Below are 24,281 nucleotides of genomic sequence, written 5' to 3'. Positions count from 1 at the left end.
TAAATGTGTATCAGTCTGAGCCCGGGAGAAAGGACACCTCTCTCTCTCCCAGGGGAGGGCTCTTTTTTGGGTCCCCAGGTGTGGAGGAGCTAATGTGTATAGCTAAGTGGGGTACAGGTCTGCGTCCTCAGAAGGAGAGTCCGCTTGCTCAGACGGGGAGGGCTGGTCCTCCCCAGGTGTGGAGGTATTTCTCATTTCTCTGGAGGGGCGGAGGGAGCTCAATCTGTGTCCCTAGCTTAGGGGAGTCATCACTCCCCAGGTCGGAGGGGGCTGAATCTGTGGCCCTGGTTTGAGGGGCAGCCGTTTATGGGGTGGTGCCGGATCAAGGAGAGGCGAATACTCAGGGGGCTGGTGGTTGACCTTTAATGCGCGATTCCGAGGCCGGCGCGGACCAGCATGGGGAGATTTACTGTGGGAACGTCCGGCAGCCCAGCCCCCTTCTCTACTCCGGGCATCGCCCGCCCGCCCGCTCTGCTCCCTTGTCCGGGCCGCGTTCAGCCCTTGAAGGGGCCCTGTGGGCCCGCCGCTGGGCCCAGAGGGGTTTGGGGGCTCCGCAAGGGCCCGGAAACGCCAGGTGGGCGCGAGGGCGAGTCTAGGACTTCCGCGAACGACCGCGCCTCTTGCTGCGGGATTCTATTAATTTCTGGGAACGCATCTTGAGCGCCGCGCGGGTCACCACGTCGTTGTCTTCGTCCTCACTCTCCTCTTCGTCTGCAAAGGGCGATGAGGGGATCAAGGTTCCCATTCCCGGCTCAGATGTTCCTTCCCAGCCTTTACCATCCCACCACCACATTGGCCCTAGGTCCGGCCCCTGACCACCTCCCAATGCTCTGCTTGGGCCCCCGGCCCCGCCCCCTTTCCTTGCCCGTACTGACCGAAGAACCTGTCCTTGCGACCGGCAACAGGCAGGGCGATGCGGGTGTTGTACATCGGCAGCTTTCCCTCTAGGCTGGAGTAGAACTGGGGGAGGGGGGAGCGGGAAAGAAGAGTGTGAGTGGGCAGAGGTTGCAGCGAAGTCCGTCCCCCCTCCTCCCCACCCCACTCTGAGACATAACCTGATTCCATTCAGCACCTCTGCCCACTCCTGTAAGGTTTTCTTTGGTCGCTGCTGCGTCATTTGTTCTCAGCGTGCATCCTGATACCCACCCCCCCTCCCCCCCCCAGGCCCGCTCGTGGTCTCTAGGTCCCACCTCTTGTCCTCTCGAGGCCCGACCCTTGATCCCCCCAGCCTTGACCTCTGGCCCGCCAGGGCCCTCTGGAAACTCTCGTGGTTCATCCCTAGCTCCTTAAACCTCACGCCTTGTCCCTAAGGCCCGTTCCCGGCCCCTCGGCCTCCTCTCTGGTCTCCAGGGGGATGCCCCGACCCCCTGGTATTCCGCCCCAGCCCCTGCACCCTCAGCCCCACCCCCTGGCTGAAGGAGTACCTCGCGGTCGGCGATGTGGCGCAGCATCTCTGGCACGTTGTGGTTCTGGAGTTGCGCCTGTAGCTTCAACAGTTTTTCCTCCACGAGGCCCAGGAGGTTGGGCAGATAGTCACCTGCCTTGGGATCCAGCTCCTTTCCTGCGAAGCGGCCGGCCTCCTGCAGCCGGGGGCGGAACCAGGTGAGTTGGGAGGGGGCGGGGCCTCTGGGGGCAGGTTCCACCCAGGGGCGGGGCTTTTCCTCAGGAACCAGGCCTTTGAAGTTAGGGGCCACCAACCAGAGTGGTGCTATCCTCTGTGGGGTCGGGACTCTGTGGTCAAGGGCCATGCTTATGAGGCAATTGCCTCTGAATTCCAGAGACCCAAGCCAAGGGATGGGGGGCGGGGGGAGTCTTTTAGTGGGAGGGCAGGGATACTAACTGGAGAGAGGCCATTGCCGGATGACCTTAAGAAATGGGATTCTGCTGCGGGCAGGGTGGGGCTTCTCTTGTCTGTGGTCGCTCCAGGATTGGAGCGGGGTCTCTGAAGTTTTGGGTGGGTGTGTGTATGTGGGGGGGGGGCTAAGTGGGACTTTCCCATGGGGGCGGGACTTGAAATGGGACAGGGTCTCTAAAGTCCTGGGCCTCTTGAGGAGTAAGGGGGTGCCCCCTGAGACGTGGGGTGGAGACTCAGGAGTGGGTTGAGGCTTCCCCTGTGTCCAGGCCTCTCATGTCCTGGACAGGGCCTGTGGTGGGTTCTCTTGAGTGGGCTACGGGGCAGAACCCCACACGTGCGTGCTGGCACCGCCTCTCACGTCTTGCGGGGCTTCCTCGTGGGCGGGGCCTGCCACTAGGACGCGGTTCAGTTTGCCAGCCAGGTGTTCCAGGCCCTCTTTGGTCATTTGCATTGCCCGCATGGCAAGCTCCAGCCGATCCTGTGTGTCAGCGCACCGCTGCTCCTCCGCCTTGATGCGCCCCTGCAACTCGACGTGCAGCTTCTGCGCGCTGCGGGGGGCAGGGAGGCCGCCACTGGAGCTCCACCGACCCCGCCGGCCCCACTCTCGCCCTCGGGCACCCAGGACCTCACCTCACCAGCACGGTCTCCCCTGAGTACTTGAGGTCTTCGAGCTCCCGCTGCAGCCGCTGCTTCTCTTGCTTCAGTCGCATCAGCGTCTGCTCGTTCTCGCTTTTGAGCGTCTCCAACTGCGTGAAGGTGTCGCCCTGTGCCAGGAACTGCCGCACCACCGCCTGGGGGCCGCGCAGCCCGAGTCAGAGCCAGGGCTGGGGCAGGCAGGGGTGCACTCCTCCTTCTTTCCCCCCCCTTCTTTCCCCCGGGCACGCAGGACAAGTGGCTGAGATGATGGCTTCTGCATAATGGTGTTTAGACGCTCTGTGAGTCTGACCCAGGGCTGCCTCGAGGGGGTGCAACCCCGAAGAAATGATTTTTGCGGGCCCTTCCTTGTCTATATAAGGAAATTGAATCAGCCAAAATCGGATTGCGGGGCAGTGATAGTGAGCACAGCTGTTTTCCAAAATCAACATCAGCAACGTTCTGGCAGCGAATCTTGCCCACTCCCGTGAGGAAATACGGCCGGGAAAGGCGTCTGGCCACAGTGCTCCAGATGACCCCATATGTCCAAGTCCTGGAACTCCTCGGAGGCTACCCCATAGGGGGAGGAGTGGGTTGGAGAGCGCCGTAAGTGGAGAAACCCGACAGGGATCCAGGGGAATTAGTGTTCACCAGCTGGGGACATAAAGTCTTAGAAAATTTCAAGGAAGACGCTGCCAAGCGTGGGCCCCAGAGCAAGGGCCCAGTTTCTCTGGGATTGAGGCTGGCACTGGGCATTTTACTGCGCCCAGACCCTGCTACGGGTGCTGGAGACACAGCAGAGAGAAAACACTCATAGTTCTCCTAGAGCTGATATGTCAAAGACGTCAGCACCAGTGTAAGCAGGAACAGAAGAGGACGATGGCCAGTGTAGATAACTCGTGTGGGTTTTGCTGAGAGAGGTAGCGGAGAAATGAGGCAGTAGCTGGAGGAAGAAGGGGTGTCTTTTGTGTGCTGAGGAACTGACCCGGCAAAAAGGCGAGGCTGGGTGTGTTGGCTTCCCAGGCTCAGCTCGGGCGTCTGGGAGCTGGGAGGGCCGAGGGCAGCACTCACGTGCGTTTCCGCCACGCCGGTGGCGTCCTTGACCTTGCCGAAGAGCACGTCCATCTGGTACATGTCCCAGCGCCGCCGCAGCTCCTCCTCTTTGGAGCGCACGCTGTCCTGGAGCCTGTCGTCGGACTGCAGCAGCACCTGCTCGCGCTGGGTCTGCTGGTGGGTTGAGGTCAGGGCCGGCGTCAACTCGCAGACAAGGGCTTAGGGCCGAGGCCGCGGGGGTTGGGGAAGTATCCGCACTGGAGTACGGGAGGGGGTGGGGCCCAGGCGTGGGTAAGGGCACCCAGGCAGGGGTCAGGAGTGCTTGACGGGGCCTTGGTCGAGAAAGGGAGGCCTCAGAAGCAGCGCAGAGGGACGGGGGTCCAGGGTGCGGGGGCGGGGCCTGTCGGGTAAGGGGCGGGTTAGAGGCAGGATCAAATTTCCGACACAGGCAAGTCTTGTGGGGAAGGAGGAGGATCGACCTGAGAGTAAGGGGAGGGCTGGAGGGCGGGGTCAGGGATGTGAGACGAGCCCTGGCATCTAGTGGAGATGGGGGCGGAGTCAGGAGAAACTTCAGAACTGCCGAAGGGTCTAGGGTCTAGGGCCTGGGCCGACGTTGTGGCGCGGCCCCGGACCCAGTAGGGCCGCATCTAAGCAGGAGCAGGCTGGGGTCGTCGCAGCCCCGTACCCCTGGTGCGCCCACCTTGCGCTCCATGCGTTCGTTCTGCAGTTTCCTCTCCTCCGCGCGCTTCTTGTACTCTGTTAGGTAGCGTTCGCGCTTTTTGCGCTCTCGGAACACTGTCTCTTCCAGATGCTGCAGCTGGTTCTAGAGGGTGGGAAAGGGGGACAGCAGGACCTGCTGGCACCTATCCGGGCTCTGGGCCAGAGCCGCAGGCCCAACTCTAGACAGCTGGGTCAGGCTGTGGGGTCCTGGGAGAGAGATGGGACGGGTTCCGGGACAGCTGAGGTTCAGATGCTGGGGCCAGAAGACCATGGCGGCATCGGGGGTCGGGGGGCAGGACCCCCCCCCAGGACCCAACGGGCTGGCACCTTGGCGATGTCCCTCGCATTAAGCGCCTCCTGATTCACTAGGTTCAGTTCCTCCAGCTCGTGTTTCGTTCTCACCACCTCAGCCTCCATGAAGTCCAGCCGGTTCTCCAAGCGGAGGCTCTCCTCCTGGGGCATGAGGGATGAGGCAGGCCTGTGACCGCTGTCCCTAACAAGGCTGGCCCTCCCACTTGCCACCTCCCACCCCCAGTCGCCCTGGTCCCTACCTGTAGATAGGCCTTGAGCTGCAGGTACACATTGGTGATGTGTTCGGCCTCCTCCACCTTCATCTGGGCCTTCTCCAGGCGGTTCTCCAGGTTCCGCATGGTCTAGAGAGAAGCAAGGCTGGGCTGGGTCCCTTCCCCCCTCAATTCCTCCCCCAGGATCAAGGCCTCTGCAGACCTCACTGGCCCCACCTTGGCCACCTCTGTGTTGCTATCTTTCGCCTCTGCCATCTCCAGCTCACGCAGACTGTGCTGCAGCTGGAGCTCCTCCAGCCACTTCTGTCGCAGCCCCAGCTGGTACCGAAGAGCATTCAGCTGCTTCACCTTCTCATTCAGCCGGCGGTCCAGGTGCTCCAGCGCCTGCTGAGGGAGGGGAGTAAGAGCAGGGGCCTGAACCCCTCACCTAGTCCTTCCTTCCTTCTCCTATATCTTTCTTTTTTTTTTTTTTTAATTTTATTTATTTTTTGGCTGTGTTGGGTCTTTGTTGCGGTGCGTGGCCTTCTCATTGCGGTGGCTTCTCTTGCTATGGAGCATGTGCTCTAGGCACGTGGGTTTCAGTAGTTGTGGTGCGCGGGCTCAGTAGTTGTGGCTTGTGGGCTTAGTTGCTCCGTGGCATGTGCGATCTTCCTGGACTAAGGATCGAACCCGTGTCCCCTGCATTGCCAGGCAGATTCATAACCACTGCACCACCAGGGAAGTCCCCCTTCTCCTATATCTTGGTTCTCATCTCCCCTGACTCTTAGTAGCGTCTGACCTGGTTGATCCCCCTCCTCCTGCAGATTCTCTTTTTTTGTGGCTTCCAGGACCCCCACTCCTTGGTTTTCCACCCACCTCCCTGGTTGCCCCTTCTCCATCTCCTTTGCCTTTGAAGAGGCTCTTCTCTCCTCTGACCAACCTTAGCCCCTTGGGGATCCTATCCAGTCTCAGGGTTTCAAAAGTCACATACACACTGAAGACACCCCAATTCAGCCTCCCTCCTGAACTGCAGGCTCGTATATCCATATCTACACTGCCTTCCAGATGTTTCCACAGGCAGCTGAAAACCATCGTGTCCAAAACTATGTCCTTGATCTTTCCCCAAACCTGCCCTTCTTGAATCTTCCCCATCTCAGCTCATGGCAGCTCCACCCTTCCAGGTGCTCAAGTCCCAAACCTTGATGTCATCCTCACCTTCTCTTTTTCTCTCCCACCCGCACCCAGTTTGTTAGCAATTCTCTGTTCTATTTCAAAGGTTCCTCCAGAGAGATCTCTTTCTTCCTATTTCTACCCCTTTTGTCCTAGTGCAGCCAACCCCATCTTTCACCTGGTTGACCTCCTCCTGGCTTCTATTCCTGCCTCCTCACAGCCCATCTTCCATTTCTCTGATTCTTAGTATAAAATCTGCACTCTTGCAGTGAAGGCTGCTGCAGAGTTCTGCCCCTGCTGACCTCCCTGACCTCACCTCCTACAGAGCCCCGCTCACTCACTACCATCCCGCCACACTTACCTCCTTTGTGTCTCCAACACTCTACTTTTGTTCCTACCCTAGGGACTTTGCACTTCCTATTCCATCTGCCTGGAACGCTTTTCCCCAGATCATTACCTGCCTGTCCCATTCTCAGCTCAAATATCACCTTCTTAGAGAAAGTAAAGACCCCCATCCTGCAGTCTAAAAGGCAAACCCCTGCCCCCATCCATCTCTAGTTAAGTCAGTCTGTTTTATTTTATTTGTTTCTCTTGTCACCACTGGGAATTACTTTGTTTCTATATTTGTTGTTCTTGTTTTTTTTTTTTTTTTTTTTTGGTGGGGGGGTCTGTTTTCTCCACCAAGATATGAGATTTTGGGGAGTGGGGACATGGTCTGTTTTTTTCACCTCACGGTGGCCAACACCTAAAACCATGCCAGGCACATGGTAGGTGCGTGATAAAGATTTAGAAATAAATGAGTGGCGCCAGGCGTGGAGAAGGGATTGGAGAGGCGAGATAGTGGGCAGGGAGGCCAGTCGGGTGGGGACCCAGGCTGGAAATGAAGGGAGATGGTCAGTGGAATGGGAGTGGGGCAAACCTGGCCTGTCCTGTTCTTCAGATATGGCTTCTCTGATTTCCATTCCCGAATCACTGCCTGGATCACTTTCTCATCTCCCTGCAGAGAGAAGAGCCCAGTCACACTACTGATTCAGGCCACTTCTACTTGGGGTGTTGCTCTGCCCCTGGAGCTGCTCCCGTCCCCTGGAGCCTCTTCAACCTCACCTGGAGCAGGTCTGTCAACTGTAATTGCAGCGCCCTGGTCTCCTCATGGAGCTGCTTGATGGTCTCCTGATTCTTTTTGATGTTCCACTGGGTGCTCTCATAAAAAGCCTTCCGGTCACCCTCTGGGGTCATGTTAGGTGGGCAGGCAGAAGCAGAGCATCATGGGAAGGGGGGACTTCCCAGAGGGAAGACCTTTTAGTAATTGTCAACCTAACATTGTAACAGTATTTCACTTTGAGCATTTGTTATGTGTTGGATGCTGGACTAATAATTTTCTAGGTATCAAACAGCGTGTGCCAATAGGTACATATCTATATACATATTATACCCATTTTACGCATGAGGAGACTCAGGCTTTTTAGATTGTTCAAGGTCACAAGCAGTTGGACTCCCCAGCCCATACCTTCAACCACTATGCAAAATTATCTCCTAATAATAAAACAATAATGGTTTATACCAGGATTTCCCAACCTTGGCACAACTGACTTTTGGGATGGATAATTATTTGCTGTGGTGAGCTGTCCTGTGCATTGTCAGATGTTGAGCAGCATTCCTGGCCTCTACCCACTAGATGCCAGTAACCCCCTTCCCCCCAGCAATGTGACAAACCAAAATGTCTCCAGACATTGCAAAATAGCCCTATTCCGTTGAGAACTACCGGTTCACACTTTATAGTGTTACTATGTGCTAGGCACTGTTCTAAGCACCTTACACATTTCAACTACCTATAAGGTTGTACTGTTATTATCCCCATTTCATGGTTGGACTGAGAGCAATTAGGTTACTCTTAGTCCCTGAAAGTCAAACAATTAGTATATGTAGAGCCAGGATTTGAACCCAGAAAATCCAGCTCTAGAAATCTATATTCTTTACCACTCCATGTATGATAGAAGAGTTGAAATTACATAAAAGTATGAAATGCAGTCCAGTCAGTTCTGAGCTCAGGAAAAATTTTACAAGAAAGATGAAGAAAACCATGAACAAATATGAGTTTTTGCCTCCAGAAACTGGCCACTGGATGAACGCCAGTGAAACGCTCCTGCCAGGTCGGAGGACTGTTGACTCTTGACCCTTCTGTGCCCTCTGGAGCCATCTTACCTAACAGTTGTATCTTCCTTTGTAACTCAGCCACCTGCGTGTGCACAGCGGACTTCCCCTCGCTGGCGTGGAAAGGTGCCGCCTTGGAATGGAGTGAGTGCCAGGCCTGCACTGAGCCCTTGCCTCGAGGGTGGTAGGGCTTGATCTGAGCCTGACTGCCCTTGACTTTGGAGGGAGCTGCAATCTGGTCCTGAGAAGGCATGGCGTTGGCGGAGGCCCCCCAGCACAGGGGAGACGTCATGATTGGGTTGAGGCCAAGAATCCCTGGGGGTTAGGGGATCCACTAGGAATTGCCTCTGTCCGGGATCCGTCAGCTCCTGTTCCTCGGGCTCTGGGAATGCACTTGTCTACCGCTTGGCGGGGCCTCGCAGCATCTCCGGTTGCTAGGTAACCTTCTCCGCCTCCCTCCAGCGCTCCCGAGGAAATCACCTGCATTCCAATCTACAGCTCTCATTGGCTGACGCCGAGCTGAGGGGCGGTCCCAATAGGGGACAGAGCGGACCAGCTCCTCAGAAAGATGGGGGAGGGTACTTTGGAGTCACGTGCTCATCCCTTTTCCTCCCCACCCCTCCACCCCAACCCCGCCGAGGCGGTTCGCGGGCGTTTTTCAGGAACTTTCTGTTCCGGCTGCAGAACCCGACACTCCCAAGATGGAGGCCCCTTGCGCCGCCATTAAGCGCTAACCTTCAGAACTATTCCCTTTAAGGCTTCACAGTCCTATCCAAGATGGCCGTCTCGGTTCCGGCCCCGCCACTTGCCACTCACAACATGGCGGCCACGAACCGCCGTTCAGGGAGCGCAGCGTGATACCGGAAGTGATGCTTCCACACATTTCCGCTTTCTTTCTGCAGGAGGAACAGTTGGCTGCTGGGTCGGGGGGCGCGGTGGATATTGACCTTTGCCCCAGCCTCGTGTAGGTGGTGAACTAGTGGGCGGGAGGGCACCCCAATTTCCTCTTGGGGGCAGTCGAAGGCGGGAATTGGATAGCTAACCACCCCCTACTCCTGGGGAGCGGAGGTTTTGAGATCCCCCCCACCATTGATTTGGGCCAAGTGAGATTCCCCTCCGCTGGGCAGGACTGGGGAGACCACCCCCCCCCCGCCCCCAGTATGGGAAGCAAAATGAGCCCTCATTGTGCGGAAGTGATGGAGGAATCCAGTTGGCTGGAGGGAGAGGTGCCTTCCTTCGGCTGGAGGTCGCCCTCTCCCACTGACCTGCCGCCCCTTTCTTGCTGCAGCGCGAGGGCACAGCGCATCTCCCAGCAGCCTCCTTCCTCTGACAGAACCCGTTTCCGGCTTCCGAGGCTCCAGCGAGATGTTACTAGTGCTGCTGCTGCTGCCCATGTGTTGGGCCGTGGAGGTCAAGCGACCCCGGGGCGTCTCCCTCACCAGTGAGTCGGCTACTGGAGGTGGCCAGAGGTCGGGGTGGGGTGTGGGAGGCTCCTGGGAGAGGCACTTAACAGCCTTCGGTCTCAGTGTTCTGGTCTCTGGGCAGGGAAGGTGGCAATGCTCAACTGGTGGGTGGGGGGAGAGGAGCCATTGGGTGGAAAGGGCCTCTTCCTGCTCTGGGCTGAGCCCCTTGCCCCCCTCCCCAGACCATCATTTCTACGACGAATCCAAGCCTTTCACTTGCCTGGATGGCTCTGCCAGTGTCCCTTTTGATCAGGTCAATGACGACTACTGTGACTGCAAGGATGGCTCAGATGAACCAGGTGAGCTCTTTCTTCCTTCGTTCATTCATCATGCATTTACTGAGCAGCTGGTGAGTGCCAGGTCCTGTGCGGTGAGCAAAGCAGACCCAGTCCTGTCCTCAGACAGCTCCCTGTTGAGTGGGGGGAAGCGGGTGCAGATGTGAGTGGTCAGTAGTTTGGTGAGGAGAGCGGGAGGTGCTGTGGGACCCCGGAGGGGGAGGGGGAGGGGGAGGGGGTTGGCTGGGCCCTGTTCTGAGGGCCTCAGGGAGGAGAGGCAGGAGGGAGCACTGGAGAGTTTTGTTTCAGGCCCCGAGCGTGCAGCTCTCTTTGCTCCTCTTACTTGGGATCAGTTACTCTCACATTTCTTGTTCCTTCTGTGTACGCGGTGGGTGTGACACGCTGGAGTCTGAGCACACCCCACAAACCCTCCCTCCCTTCTTCCCCCCAGGCACAGCCGCCTGTCCCAACGGCAGCTTCCACTGCACCAACACTGGCTACAAGCCCCTGTACATCTCTTCCAGATGGGTCAACGATGGAGTTTGTGGTGAATGAGCTCACCCTGGGGTTGGGAACAGGGTGCTGGGTGGAGGGAGGGAAGAGGCACTGCCGGGTCCGATGGTGCCCACACCTCTGCCCTCAGACTGCTGTGATGGGACGGACGAATACAACAGCGGGATCGTCTGTGAGAACACCTGCAAGTACGTAGGTGACACCCCCCCACCTCCCCATCCCCCCCACCCCAGACCTTGCCTTGCCCCACTGGGTGAATCAGGTTCCTTCTCTTTTCTGTTTTTGTGTACTGAGTGCTCACCCCGTGCCAGGTGCCTTGTGAATGCTCCATCAGCAATTTCCTCTCTGGCCTGGAAGCAGGTGCAGTATGCGTAACAACAGATGAGGAAGCTCAAGCTTAGAAAGGAGAATGGCTTCCTCAGGGTCACATAGCTAGGAGATAGCAGAGCCGAGACTCGAACCCAGGTCGGTCTAACTTGAGACTGCATGCTTATAACTGCTCCGCTCTGCAGCAGGACCTGAAAACTGAAATGCCCACAGGCGGGTAATCTAAACAGGCTGCGTATAAGGCAGTAGGGAGTGGTGGGATTGTGACATCTAAAGGCACAGCTGCCCTCCACTCCTGTGAGTTGAGGGCAGGTGGCAGGGCTGGATTTGTTTTTCAAAGAAGCTGAGAGTCCCAATACTCATGTAAACTCTTTTGATGGAAGATCTTTTAAATAGAGAGTGGATTAAGCAGAACAGTGCTTACCGGCCAGATTGCCCTTTGTGTCTGGGGGTCTGCAGGGTCATGCAGGACTTCTGTGCTTTTCTCTCCTCCCTCTCTTGGGAGCCACCTTCCAGCCCCACATCCCAGCACCCCCCAGTCCCTCCCCGACCCTGAGGGTGGACGAACCCTGTGCGTTGTCCTTCCCCACAAGGACAGGGATGAGGGACCCTGAGGCCAAGAGAGCCTGGGGAGGTGGGGGGAGGAGGGTTGGCTCTCCTGTCTTTGCCCGCATAGGGGGTGTGAAGGCATGGGGGTTGAACCCTTATGGAAGAAGCAGACCTGGTGGATGCTAAGTGCCCCCGACCCCATCGTGCCCGTGTGTCCCCTCCCCACAGAGAGAAGGGCCGTAAGGAGAGAGAGACTCTACAGCAGATGGCGGAGGTGACCCGCGAGGGGTTCCGCCTGAAGAAGATCCTAATTGAGGACTGGAAGAAGGCCCGAGAGGAGAAGCAGGTGAGGGGCCCGGTGGGGCTGACCCAGGACAACCTGGAGGTGTGGGCTGAGGAGGCCGGCTGGGGTTGACGTCTGCTCCCGACTCGTGGTGTCCTGGGGCCGGTTACTGTCTCTCTGCGCCTTGATTCACTCGTTTGTCCACTTGGTGTTTAGTCGTCGCTTAAGCGGGTACCAAGTGGGCGGCAGCCAGTACAGGCATCGACCTGGGCCTTGGGCGCAGACTGAAGTGGGCTCGGAGGAGCTCTGCTGCCCCTAGGACAGGAGGGACACCTCTGCATCCCGGTCCCGGGGTTCTCTCGTCTGTAAGTTAGGGCTAATGGCTACATGGCTTGCCAGTCTGGGGGAGGACTCGAGATGGGGGTCAGTCAGTCGCAGTCAGGTTAGTTCAATAGGGTGGGTGCTGGGGGGGCCAGAAGAGGGTGTACCCCCAGGGGTGTGTCTCTCCCTCCCCTGTCTGCCACCCCCTTGGCTGTTTGATGGGTCAGAGTCCTCAACACTCCTCCTGGGCTCTTGCCTGACCCAGGAGTCAGGAGCTGGAGTAAGGGCTCCAGCTCTGTTTCTCTGCCCTGGGCAGCTTCCAGGTTTTTCTCTCCCACCCCCATGGCCTGGCTAGTGCGGTACCTCCCAAATTCGTGGGGCAGTGAATTCAGGGCCACTGAGATACTTCCCGAGTTTAGGGGATACTGGGGGAGCCACATGGTGAGGTTGGCTCCAGGTGATCTTTGCCCTCCTGGGCAGGTGGGAGGATCCTGGCAGCAGACCAGGCTGAGGTCTTGGGAGGAAAGTGATCCCGTGCGGGCTTGGGCTGAGACCCTACAGCTTGGGACCCCCATCCCTAGGCTGGAGTCCACCCAGCACACACATTCCTTTTTGAAATAGCCACAGAAGCCCAGGATGCACTGGGCTCGTGCATCATGACTAGAAGCAAACGTGGAACTAGAGGTGGAACTGCCTCAAGAGTGCATCAGCTAGTGGGAGGGACACACAGACAAAGTGATAGCCAGGGCTGAGGGGAGAAGGGATGTTCGGGGCTGTAAGGCATAGAGAAGACTCTTGCCTGGTCCCTCTGTTCCCCGAACCCGTCTTGGGGGTAGGAAGCAGGGAAGACTTCCTGGAGGAGGAGGCCTCCATCTAAACTGAAATCTGTTGGGTAATTCAGAGTTAGCCAGGCAGAGTGTTCCAGACAGAAGGAAAGCATGTGTGAAGAACTGGAGGCAGAGAGTGGGGCTCTGAATGTTGTCAGGGCAGTTGGATCTTAGAGTTTAAGATAGCAATGGGGTGAATGGGGCTGGAGAGGTGAGCAGGGGCCTGGTCATGCAGGGCCTCGGGGGCTACATTGACATCTTTGGGTTTCTCTCCAGTGGGCTGCAGGGAACCACAGCAAGGGGGAGACCCAGAGAGGGGTGTGTATTTTGAAAAGATTCTGTGGCCACCCTGTGAAATAGAGGCAGGGAGATGGCAGTCTATGAGGAAGAGGGTGGAACAGGAAGAGAGCTGGCCCCTGTCTTCTGCCTACCCAGAAAAAGCTCATTGAGCTGCAGGCTGGAAAGAAGTCACTGGAGGACCAGGTGGAGTTGCTGCGGACACTGAAGGAAGAAGCTGAGAAGCCAGAGAAGGAGGCCAAGGACCAGCACCGGAAGCTGTGGGAAGGTACATCACTATGTCCCAGGGTGGCCGTGACTTGCCCTGGGCTCCTGGCTGGGAAGAGTCTGGGCCCAGGAGCCTCTTGCTTGTTATCTCTCGTCTGTGGTTTTGCTGATTTTTTAAATCATGGCACTTTAGTTCCCCGCGTGCCCAGTTATCTTTGACTGTGTGTTGGTCACTGTGTTTAATAAAAGTCATTAATAGGGGTAACTTGCAGTCTAGGATGCGAGGTCCTTCTCTAGAGAGGAGGGGCTTTTTTTTCTGCCATCTCTGAGCACTACCATTCAGGGATCCCTTGAATCCAAATTCAAGGCTGGAGATTCTTCCAGCCTCTCAGGCAGTGTGAGCTGAGGTCTGAGCATAGGCTGGGTAATTTCTGGCCCAGCTTATCCCTGAGGGGAGCCCCGTGGGGTCACAGTTATGCTGGAGGGGGTCACCTTGGACTTTGATTTTCATTTCTCTTCCCTCACAAGTTATCAAAATGGACATCCACATTTGCCAGGATTGGCAAAATCCCTTAGGGTGAAAGCGGCTTCCATACTCTCTTACCTTCTTGATTTCCTCTTGGCCCTGGAAACTCCTACTGTCTTGGTTGGTTTTAAGATGATTTTCTTATGCTTTGTCCAGCATTTCCTTGCTGTTGGTAGATTGTGCTGCCGTTATGGGAAATCTGAAGCTTTGGCATTTGTTCTCAGTCTGCTCTGTGCAGGGGCACATGGTGGAAGGAGGATAGAAGGGAGAGGGGGGACAGAAACCCATTCCAGGCCAGTTAAAAGAGCAAGCATTGCTGGGAGGATTTGGAGGCGTGGCTCCAGCTGGTCACCGGGCTGGTGACCAGGAACTGGCAGTCTTCTCTCTCAGGCCATTCTGTGATCTCATCCATCTCTTTGAGCATCTGCTGTGTTCTCCCTTCCTTTCCTATCTCTGCTCTGATTTCTCGTAATCAGTAATTCAGTCATTCATCTAACAAGCATTTGCTGTGTACCTGTCATGTGCCAAGTACACCCCAGGTGCCAGCAATACAGGATTGAACAAGACAGAGAAAGCCCTCTGCCCGCAGAGGGAGGGAGGGAGTACTGGCAGAGGGAACAGGTGCAAAGGTTCTGAGGCAGCATCTTGTCTAGTTTTTAAGGAGCAGCAAGGAGGCCATGTGGGGGAGTGAGAGGAGACTCTCCCTTTTATTTACCTAACATCAGCTGCTTTTGTGATACAGCTACAGAGCCGAGTGGTTGCCAACAGAGATCTTATGGGTGGCCAAACCTAAAATATTTAGCACTGGGCTCTTTACAGTAAAGTTTTGCGACTCCTGATAAAGACACTGATATTCTCTCCCACACTGATGATAGCTGGACCAGAGCACCCAGTGCTTGTTTCATCAGGATCATCGTGTTGCACTTGCCTCCCTTCCCTATGAACTGCACCCAGACGTAGCCCTGTTTCACAGATGAGGAAGCTGAGGCCTCGCCCGGCTAGGTTGATGCCCAAATCTCTCTGATTGCAGACCCTGTCCCTTAACTGCAGGCTTGAGTCATCTGCCTGTTCCTGCCTGGCTCAGGACCCAGCATTGCCCTGGCCTCCTGATGGCCTCCCTCCATCAGGCCAAGCCATTCTTCTGCCCAGCAGTCTTCCTGGCTCCCCAGTGCCTTGGGTGGGACAGCATTTGGGCCACCACTGCCTGGTTATGCCCCCTGCGTCGAGAAGTCGAGTACTTCTCCCTGCGCTGCACCCTGTGCACTCACCACATGGCTCTGATTGCCTTTTCCCTGAAACTGCTGCCCTTTATTGCTCCCAGGCCTCTGCTCCAGCCATTCCCACTGCAAACACAGAGGTGTCTAGAGGGCTCTAGGCCCAGTGCTCAGCAGTGACACATGAGGCCCCGTCCTGCAGCCCTGCTCACCTTGAAATGGGAGCAGCAGATCAGTGAGTCCCACTGTGCCCCAAGCCCTCAGATGGCACTGCCTCCACAAAGACTTTCCAGCTTCCTTCCTGAGATCAGCCCTTCTGATCACATGTGACAAAAACCCAACTTGAACCCACTTCATAAAAAGTGGAAGCTTTAGGCCCAGTGGGACCCTAGGCTCCCTGGATGGCACGAGTCCTCCCTCCACCTCTGGGCTCTGCCTCCTTCTCTGTGGGCTTCCCTTCCAGGCAGGCTCTGCCCTCCTGTGCCAGCACAACCACAGGCAGCACTAGGTTTATTTCCTTCTGGCTCAGCAGCCCCAGCAAGTAGAGAATACCACTTTCCCACAAGTCCCAACACAAATTTCAGGGCACGCTCCTATTGGCTCGTCCCAGGTCACGTGGCTGCCCATGAACCAATCCCTGGAGCCAGGAGGTGCAGCACAGGTTCTGATTGGTCAGGCCTGAGAGTCGGTGGGTGGTTGCTCACAGGGAAATAGAGGAGGGGTATTGTAAGCAGGTGGGGTTGTTTGCTGGAAAGGTAAAGCTGAGGGTTGGAATCACCCTCCTTTGCTGGGGTCTTATTGCTTCTACTTTCTCTGCCCTCTTGAGTTTTGGAGTGAGTAGCTGGTGACCAAGTCAGACCTGTCAAGGGCCAGGCACAACATGGGGTCACCCAGCTCGGACTTTTAAGGGTGGTATGAGTTCCAAGGCCAGATCATCGGAGGTGGGGTGTGTGAGTGTGTGTGAGAGACGTGGGATGTGACTGGGGCCTTGAAAGAAGGCTGGGAGTTCCCTGCTCTATTTCTTCCTAGTTTCCATGTGATTTAAAATATTCCATCTGACTTCCATATTCTCCGTGAAAAAGATTTTTTGGGGTAACAATCCTGAAAGTAGTAAAGTAGAAAGGGAGAGAGTTTTCCTCCAGGTTAACCTCTACCAGGAGATGTGAAACCTTCCAGACCTTTCTTGTCCATCCCAGGCAGAGATGCAATTCTTCAGAGGGTAGTAACTCTGGGTGTCGACCCCAAAGCCACACTTCAAGTGCTCAATGGCCACGTGTAGCTGGTGGCTGTCGTTTTGGCCAGCAGATGTAGACCATGTCCATCTTTGTAGAAAGTTCTTTTGGACAGCACTGGTCTACATGGTGTATGGGTGTTGTGCTATGTCTACGTGTACCTCATTTCCTTTTTTTTCACTCTGACCCTTCACTTTTTTTTTATTGTGGTAAAATCCACAAAATGTACAATTTACCATTTCAACCAATTTGAAGAGTACAGTTCAGTGGCATCAAGTACATCCACAATGTGCAACCATCTCTGCTATCTAGTTCCAGAACATTCCCATCACCCCAAAAGGGAATCCCATGCCCATCAAGCAGTCCCTCCCCATCCCCCCACCCCCAGCCCCTGGCAACTACTCATCTGCTTTCTGTTTCTATGAATTTGCCAGTTCTGGACGTTTCATATCAACAAAACCAGGCAGTGTGTGGCCTTTGTGACTGACTTCTTTCCCCGAACATCGTGTTGTCAAGGATCACCCACATTGTAGCCTTGTGTCTGGACCCTACTTCCTTTTTTTAATTTTTTTATTATTTAAAAAAAAATTTTTTTTTTTATTATTTTTTTTCTACTTCCTTTTAACAGTTGTGTCTATTCCAGTGTATGACCCTGGCAGGATTTATTTAATCCAGGTGCCATTTTTTTCTATCAGGTTCTCAGTGCTGGTCTTCATTGTTTGTAAACGCCTGTTGTGTATTAGGGTGTTGGCCCTTTGTGACTGAAGTTGCCGGTGTTTTCTTATCATTCATCTTTGGTGCCAGGTTCCTGGTGTTTTCTTGCTGGGCCATGTGTTAGAAAGTGAATTCAGGGACTTCCCTGGTGGCCCAGTGGTTAAAACTGCGCTTCCACTGTAGGGGGTTGTGGGTTCGATCCCTGGTTGGGGAACTAAGATCCTGCATGCCGCAGAGCGGCCCAAAAAAAAAAAAAAAGAAGAAAAAAAGTGAATTCACTCTTGCCCTTTCTTTGCTTCTGTTTCCACTGTTTTGCACCACGGCGAGCGTCCTTTTACACAAGGCTGGGTGTACTCGTGCGCCGTTTCCCTTAGCCCGAGTTCTCAGCATGGAGTTGCCGACTCAGGTTCAAGGGTAACATGCCAGGGTTTGACCCAGATTTCCAGAGGGTGGTGGGGATGAGCACGGGCCCTGGAGGCAGACGGCCCGGCTTGGGCCCCGCCTCTGCCCCTCGCCAGCTGGGCGCCCATGGGCAGGTCCCTTCATCCACCTGAGCCTCAGGCCCTCATCTGTGAGGACGGTGTCGGCTGAGTCTGCTAGGGTCTTGTGGGGTCTCCTGGGACACAGGCCACTTGTCCTGATGTAGAGGGCTGAGCTTCATAATAGAGCTGCCCTTGTGGCTGCTTTCCTGAACCCCACCTGAGCCGGCTGGTGAGGAGACAGACAGGCAGAGGAGGGACCATCAGAGCAGATATGGGGCTGAGGCCCTGTGTCCACTGGCCGCGCCCAGTTCCCCTTCTCCGTGCAGGTGGCCTCTCCCCTCTCCCGAGACACTCCCCTGGGCCCCCAGGACATCTCCCTCGCCTGGCTGCCCCCCCACCCCAGTCTCCGTCCCCTGACCTTTTTCCTGCTTGGCCTCTTCCCGTGGGGGCCTCCCGGACATGGCAAACCTAATGCACGGTCCCCCGCCTGCCCCTCACAGTCACCGATCGTTCAAACCATCTGCAGAGCCCCTCAGGATCTCCCCCAAATCTGGCACTTCCTACCTCCTTGGCCCCCTTGCCCCTGCACCGGCCAGCCCTTGTCCTCTCCTTGCTCCCACCCCCATAGCGGCCTGACTCAGGGCCCCAGCACCCAGTGGAGGGCCGGGCATACAGCGGCCCCCCTGGGGCATTGGGGAGGGCAGAGTTTGGGGTGGCGGGAGCTGTAGGCGGTGCAGAGGATGATGGAGCTGGTCCCTCCACAGAGCAGCTGGCCGCCTCCAAGGCCCAGCGGGAGCAGGAGCTGGCGACCAGTGCCTTCCAGGAGCTGGACGATGACATGGACGGGGCGTGAGTGTGCCGGCGCCGCCTGCCCTGGGCTCCCTCCTCCCACTCCCCGCCTTAGAGGCCAGCCGGAGCCCACCTCCTCGCCCTGGGGCCCCCAGCGCCCGAGCTGGTCCCAGGCCTTCTCTAAAGGAGCCTCTGCTTGCTCATGTATAGGATGGGTCTAGAGCAACCCCAGGAGGAGGAGATGAGGGAAACCACCCCCTCAAGGAGCTGGGCGAGGGGACTAGGGATCCCATTTCTTTTCACAAGCCTACTCTGTGGCCTGGGACACTTTGGTGAAAGTCAGAGTCCCACCTGCGCCCCTGAACTTGCCGGCTGACCCCAGGCAAAGGGCTCGGTGGACGGTGGGCTGTCGGGAACGAGGAGGCTGGGCAGCCCCCTGGTGGGAGGCATGGGACTTCGGAGGGACCAAGGGGGCAGAATGGGGGGGGGGCAGTCCACACCCTGGTTGGCGATGGTGCGGGTGGAGGGACAGGATGTGGTGCCTGGGCCATTGTGGGTATTGGGGCTTGGCTGGGGGGAGGGCGCCAGGCCAAGGGCAGTTTCGATGTGCTGGGCTCTAAGGGTGAAAGGAAGTGGAAGCTGGGTCGTGGGGGACACAGGGTTGTCCAGGTATCTCCTAGTCCCACCCCTGTGTCCTTCCCTCCCTTGAGCCCCTCAGGGTTGTGGAGCCTCAGGAGGGGGTAGGAGGGTGGGGACTGGGGGGCTGCTTCTCCTGGGGGGTGGGGGCCAGAGGGGGCCGAACCCCAGACTTCATCTTTTCTCAGCTTCCTGCTGCTCTCCCCTCCCTGCCCCAAGGTCCTGAAGCAAGTTCTCGCGGGGGGGGGGGGGCCCTGGCAGGGGGAGGCGGGCAGCTGGCCAGGAGCCAGTGGGCTCACCCCTCCATTGGCTTCTGCCTGTGCCCCTGCAGGGTCTCCGTGGCCGAGCTGCAGACCCACCCGGAGCTGGACACAGATGGGGACGGGGCATTATCAGAAGGGGAAGCCCAGGTACCCATCCGGCCCCTTCACTTGGGACTCCTGGAGGGGATTGCCCCACGGTGACCTCAGGGCCAGGGGCCCCAAGACAGGCTGGCCGTGGGCTACTCCCATGGATGGTGCCCCGCTGGCCGCAGGCCAGGGCTGCTGGGGTGCCCACCGTGGCTGACGCGGCCAGGCCCTGTGAGCGAGCAGGAGGGCAGACGCCCGGGGCCGCTTCTCCCTGCCCTTTGGGACCTGGTGGGGTCACGCAGGTGCCCAGGGCTGTCTGATCGGGATGGACCAGGTTCTGCATACGCGTGCCCCACCTGCTCTGCCAAGCGCCCGTACCTGATTCACCTTCCTCACGGCTGGGCCTGTAGCTCTTTGTCTTTGCTGGTTTGGTCCCCCGTCCATCGCTGCCCTGCTGGTCCCCACTGCGCCCCCTTGCCCCTCTGCCTCTGTCTCCGAGGGCCTGGGCACCTCTGGTGCCCCTGCCTCTCAGTTTCCCTCCCTGGTCTCTCCAGTGCCCACCCGACACCTCTCTGGCCCCCCTCCTTTCCCACAGGCCTGTGCTGCCCCCTCCTGGCCGCCGCGCCTCACCCGGCCTGGCCCCGGCCTGGCCATGGGAGGTCAGGGCGTGCTGTGCCTGGCACCACGGCCTGAGGGCCCCCCCCACCCCCTCCGAGAGTGCCTGGGGTGCAGGGGGGCACGTGGAGGTCCTGCTCCTGACACCACCCCAACATAACGCACACAGACCCTCCTCGGGGGAGACACGCAGACAGATGCCGCTTCCTTCTCTGACCGCATCTGGGCTGCCATCCGGGACAAGTACCGGTCCGAGGTCAGTGGGGGGAGGGGAAGGGATGTGGTCCTGCCCCCCCTCCCCCCGCCCCTCGATGCCTCAAGAGGGAACAGCCTCTGTTTCTGGCGCCGGGCCACCCTGGCCAGCTGGGCAACCCCACCCCCTCCACAGAGGCCGCCCCGCCCCCAGCTGTCTGTCCCTCCCTCCCGCCAGGCTCCTGGGAAGGGCTAGAGACACGAGGCCTGGACCCAAGCCCTGGGGATGGGAGGTGGACTCCCGAGTCCACAGGACCGACCGCTCCACATGTGTGCCAGGTGCTGCCCACCGACCCGCCGTCGCCTTCTGCACCCGACTTGACGGAGCCCAAGGAGGAGCAGCCCCCGGTGCCCTCACAGCCCACAGAGGAGGAGGACGAGGAAGAAGAGGAGACAGAGGAGGAGGAGGAGGGGGAGGAGGGGGAGGAAGAGGATTCCCAGGTGCAGGGGGAGCAGCCCAAGGTGTGTGTTCAGGGGAGAAAGGAGTGATGGGGTCGGGGTGGGATCACTCGCTGACTGTGTCCCCCCCACCCCCCAGGAGACCCCATCCCCAGTCGTGCCCCCCCAGACAGCCAGCCCCACAGAGGAGGACAAAATGCCGCCCTACGATGAGCAGACACAGGCCTTCATCAACGGTGAGGGTGGAGCCTGGGAGGGGTGAACGCCTCCGCATCGCCTGCACCTGCAGGGGCCCAAGAAAAGGCCTTACCTGCTCCCAGAGGCGGGCTGGGGCTGGCCCCGAGCAAGCCCGGGGGACTTCGGGTGGCCTGGAGGGGGCTTCTGGGGCCTGGGGGAGGGCTAGCACCACCTCCACTGGCCCCAGGGGCCCTCCTGCCTCCTCACGGGCTGTTGCTTGTTTGTTTCACCCCTGGCAGGTGAGGAGCCGGGGCTGGGCCCCGGGAGCCCCGGCCCTGCTCCCTCGGGAGCCGAGAGCCCAGGCAGTGGGGTGGGGTCTGCCCTGGGGCTGGCGAGGCCCACAGGGTCTTCCTGGGCCCAGTCCTCGCCCAGAGCAGGCCCGGGGGCTGGGGGAAGCCGGCGTGTCTGCGGCATCCCCTTCCCTCTCTTCCTGGCTGGGAGTCGGGGCACCTCTGACCTCCTTCCCTGCCCCCACCAGCTGCCCAGGAGGCCCGCAACAAGTTTGAAGAGGCCGAGCGGTCCCTGAAGGACGTGGAGGAGTCCATCAGGTACGGGGTGCCTGTGTGGCCGCAGCAAGGCCATGTCTCCACTGGCCCCACAGCTGCCACAGCTGCCTGCTGCTGGGCTCCCCAGGGGAGGTGGTAATGGGGAGTCGCCCGGGCAACCTCGGGCAAGGTGGCAGTGGCTCCTGCTGGGAGGGTCCCCAGGTGATGGGGAGCAGAGCCCAGCCCCCAAGAGGCCCTCTGCCACCGGAGCGGGCCTTCCTGTGTTGTCCTGAGTTGGGCTGGGGCGTCCCCAGCTGCTCCTTAAGCTCCCGGCCTCGCCTTTTAGGAACCTGGAGCAGGAGATTTCCTTTGATTTTGGTCCCAACGGCGAGTTTGCCTACCTGTACAGCCAGTGCTACGAGCTCACCACCAATGAGTGCGTCCCCCACGGACAGGCGGGGTCGGGGGGCTGGGAGGTCCTGGGCCTGAGCAAGGATGGGGGGAGTGAGGGGGGTGGGCTTAGGAGCAGTCACTGGAGTTTGAGGTACCTGTGTGCCCCCTGCCGGGGGGGGATGTCATGGAGGTTGGGGCCGGGTCCTCCCCACCCACGCACCCCATCCCGTGACAGGTACGTCTACCGGCTCTGCCCCTTCAAGCTCGTCTCGCAGAAACCCAAACTCGGTGGCTCCCCCACCAGCCTCGGGTGAGTGGCCTCAGGCTGGGCCCCCCTCTCAGCCCCTGGTCCCCCCGGCCGCCCGGCCGGTCCCCCTCAGCACCTCACTCTCCCGCAGCACCTGGGGCTCGTGGGCTGGCCCCGACCACGACAAGTTCAGCGCCATGAAGTATGAGCAGGGCACGGGCTGCTGGCAGGGTCCCAACCGCTCCACCACTGTGAGTGCCCGGTGGGTGGGGCCGGTACGGGGGACCCAGGCCCGCCGAGCCTGCCCGAGCCCCGCCTGCCCGCCACCCGCCCCAGGTGCGCCTGCTGTGTGGGAAGGAGACAGTGGTGACTAGCACCACGGAGCCCAGCCGCTGCGAGTACCTCATGGAGCTGATGACACCGGCCGCCTGCCCAGAGCCACCACCGGAACCGCCTGCTGAGGGCAACCACGATGAGCTCTAGCCCTGTCCTGCCCCGCCTGGCCCGGCCCGGCCCAGAGGTGGGTGGGGAGGTGAGACCCCTACCGCCTCGGCTGGGGGATGCAGGGGGTGGTCTAGGTCGCACTGATGCTCCCCCACCCATCTCCCTACGTCTCTGTCTCATTTGGTTTCTCTGCGGCCCCAGAACCTCAAGACGTGGAACCAGCCCCCAGCGGTGCTGCCCGCCTGCCCCTCAGTCTGTAGACCAAGACTTGCCCCTCTGGGTCTCCTTGCCCTCCCCAGCGGGCAGGAACCGGGTGGGGCTCCACGCCCTTGCTCTGGGGGCAGGCGGGGCAGAGCCACGTTCCCCCCCGGCCCTGGGTGCCTCCAGAGGTGGAATAAAGGAGCCTGCCCTCCCTGGGCCCCCCGCCCTGCTGGCCCCCCACTACCCAGGGCATCTGCCTCCCCTCCTGGTGTGGAAGAGTGACTTGATCTATGACCTCTAAACAATAAACGTGATCTCCCCAACTCATCTGTCTGTCTGTCTTTGCTCGGGTGTGGAATCAGCCAGGGGTGCGAGAGGGCTAAATGCAGGGGAAGCAGCTGTGCAGATCCTGTGCGGGCCTCCTCCCCCATCAGGCTGGCTCCACAGTTGGGGGTCTCACCTGAGATGCCCCGTGGACAGCACAGCCTGGCACCACGGGACAGACGGCCCCTGGGCCACTTCTGTCTGGGTTTCCGCCTGGACTTGTCTCCCACCCGCTAATCACAAGAGTGCTGTAGGAAGGCCAAGAGGCTCCAGATGAGATTCAGGCCCAGAGAGGGATAGCAGCTTGCACTCAACCACACAGCGGGGCTGTTGACACGTGCGGCAACACTCCCCGCACGCCGTTGTACATACATCTGAGGCCATAAGATTCTGAACTTTTATTTTCTGGCATGAAAAGTACAAATAATTAAACAATTCCATGTAAAAGTCTGTTACCGCGGCCAGGCCTGTAATCCCGGTAATAAATAGTGTCTAAACTCAACGCAAAGTGTTCTTGTTGTTGGGTTTTGGGTTTGGTTTTTTTTTTTTGTCTTTTTTTTTTTTTTTTTTTTAAACAGTTCTTTATCACCTCCAACATGGACTCTGTCTTGATTTGAAACCATCCAAATAAATAACAGGATGAAGGGAGGGCTGGAGGGGCTGAGCCCCTTCCCCATGGGCCCTGCCCCTGCCTCCCAGGGATGTGGAAGACCCCAGGCCCCCTCCCCTGGGGTGAGGGGCTGGCCTCCAGGAAAGGGGCCTGGCTGGCTGGGCTGAGTTCTGTGTTTTAGAAAAAGGAGTCCCCTCCCAGTCTTGGGGGTGGCAGGGGCTCAGGCCTCTGTGAGGGGGTGTGGGGAGGTGCCCCCTCTCCAGAGCCCGGCCCCCCCCAGGGTGAGGGACAAACCCAGCCCTTATTGCTCACAGATGCCTCCGCCACGCTGCCCACGTGCGGACACGTGTCACCGTGCGCAGAGTGCAGAGGGGAGAAAGCCCCAAGAAAACAGAGGGAGAGGGATGGACCCGCTGCGGGGCCTGCCCTGCTGGAGGGGAGCGGGGAGGTTGGGGAGGACTTAAAAACCACAAGAATAAATAGGTTTGTGTATCAAGAACAAGCTAGGGTTTCACCAGCTAAATAGGACTGAAAAAATTCTCAAGACGAGCAAAAATAATCCCATTAAGACCCCGGACGTCGCTGGCCGTGGGGACCGCCCTGCAGAGCACAGGTCCCCCAGGGCGCCGCTCGGCTACCATTACTGTTATTAATAATTATTATTACTTTAATGATTCCACTTCCCCTTTTATAAATAAATTAGGCATAACCACGTCTCGGCAAAACTTAAAGAAACAAAGAGAACATCGTGGTTCCTTTAAACTTGCAAACTGGATGAAGGAACAGAAATATACACAAATGTCCTTACAGGGCAACAAGGAGGATAAATAGTTAACATAGCAATAAGTTAAAACTACAAGAAGCTCAATTCGGCAAAAAAGTACAAGAAAGTTAACTGGTGCCAGTTTATGTCTGTTTTGTTTTTGTTTTTTTTTTTTCCTTTTTTTTTTTTTAAATCTCTTCTGTGTGTGTGGTTTTGTTTTT

General features: G+C 58.1%; 2 protein-coding genes across 11 annotated transcripts; one reads left to right on the top strand and one right to left on the bottom strand.

Moving 5' to 3' along the window:
- Window positions 1-30: 30 nt before the first annotated feature.
- On the bottom strand, window positions 31-8,948 carry ODAD3 (outer dynein arm docking complex subunit 3). 3 transcript variants are annotated; one of them, XM_036846159.1, is made up of 13 exons: window positions 8,137-8,948; window positions 7,039-7,160; window positions 6,854-6,931; window positions 5,002-5,172; window positions 4,813-4,914; window positions 4,589-4,714; window positions 4,242-4,364; window positions 3,560-3,715; window positions 2,486-2,646; window positions 2,190-2,403; window positions 1,425-1,580; window positions 876-960; window positions 31-711 (listed from the first exon to the last, which is right to left on the bottom strand). In XM_036846159.1, exons 1-13 carry the CDS (start codon window positions 8,375-8,377, stop codon window positions 593-595), a joined length of 1,854 nt encoding a protein of 617 aa, XP_036702054.1. In that variant the 5' UTR covers window positions 8,378-8,948; the 3' UTR covers window positions 31-592. The 3 variants fall into 3 exon arrangements, with proteins under 3 accessions (XP_036702054.1, XP_036702055.1, XP_036702056.1); XM_036846160.1 differs by having other exon boundaries at window positions 2,214-2,403; XM_036846161.1 differs by lacking the exon at window positions 8,137-8,948 and having other exon boundaries at window positions 7,039-7,500.
- On the top strand, window positions 6,949-22,690 carry PRKCSH (protein kinase C substrate 80K-H). 8 transcript variants are annotated; one of them, XM_036846158.1, is made up of 20 exons: window positions 6,949-7,047; window positions 8,167-8,229; window positions 8,988-9,049; window positions 9,374-9,526; window positions 9,731-9,847; window positions 10,275-10,370; window positions 10,467-10,524; window positions 11,441-11,558; window positions 13,079-13,208; window positions 18,080-18,164; window positions 19,072-19,150; window positions 19,875-19,961; window positions 20,237-20,419; window positions 20,496-20,592; window positions 21,072-21,141; window positions 21,425-21,514; window positions 21,707-21,781; window positions 21,870-21,969; window positions 22,055-22,238; window positions 22,364-22,690. In XM_036846158.1, the coding sequence occupies exons 2-19, from the start codon at window positions 8,225-8,227 to the stop codon at window positions 22,199-22,201; spliced, it is 1,752 nt and encodes a 583-aa protein (XP_036702053.1). In that variant the 5' UTR covers window positions 6,949-7,047; window positions 8,167-8,224; the 3' UTR covers window positions 22,202-22,238; window positions 22,364-22,690. The 8 variants fall into 8 exon arrangements, with proteins under 8 accessions (XP_036702053.1, XP_036702046.1, XP_036702045.1 ...); XM_036846151.1 differs by having other exon boundaries at window positions 6,980-7,047; window positions 22,055-22,236; window positions 22,359-22,690; XM_036846150.1 differs by having other exon boundaries at window positions 6,980-7,047; window positions 22,055-22,250.
- The last annotated feature ends 1,591 nt before the right edge of the window (window positions 22,691-24,281 follow it).

The sequence above is a fragment of the Balaenoptera musculus genome, chromosome 3 (genome assembly GCF_009873245.2).
Source record: "Balaenoptera musculus isolate JJ_BM4_2016_0621 chromosome 3, mBalMus1.pri.v3, whole genome shotgun sequence".
Classification (NCBI taxonomy): domain Eukaryota; kingdom Metazoa; phylum Chordata; class Mammalia; order Artiodactyla; family Balaenopteridae; genus Balaenoptera; species Balaenoptera musculus.
The sequence above is the reverse complement of the archived record's forward strand: the minus strand, read 5'-3'. Positions and strand labels throughout refer to the sequence as shown.

What these genes read in the sequence shown, in the direction of transcription:
- PRKCSH (XM_036846158.1), top strand. An exon ending in GACCTTTGCCCCAGCCTCGT is followed by an intron (nt 9,050 to 9,373) that starts GTAGGTGGTGAA and finishes TTCTTGCTGCAG; the next exon opens with CGCGAGGGCACAGCGCATCT. An exon ending in GACGATGACATGGACGGGGC is followed by an intron (nt 18,165 to 19,071) that starts GTGAGTGTGCCG and finishes GTGCCCCTGCAG; the next exon opens with GGTCTCCGTGGCCGAGCTGC.
- ODAD3 (XM_036846159.1), bottom strand. Translation starts at nt 8,377, where the DNA reads ATGACGTCTCCCCTGTGCTGGGGGGCCTCCGCCAACGCCATGCCTTCT. An exon ending in ACGAACGCATGGAGCGCAAG is followed by an intron (nt 3,716 to 4,241) that starts GTGGGCGCACCA and finishes TCAACCCACCAG; the next exon opens with CAGACCCAGCGCGAGCAGGT. An exon ending in GGGGAGACCGTGCTGGTGAG is followed by an intron (nt 2,404 to 2,485) that starts GTGAGGTCCTGG and finishes TGCCCCCCGCAG; the next exon opens with CGCGCAGAAGCTGCACGTCG.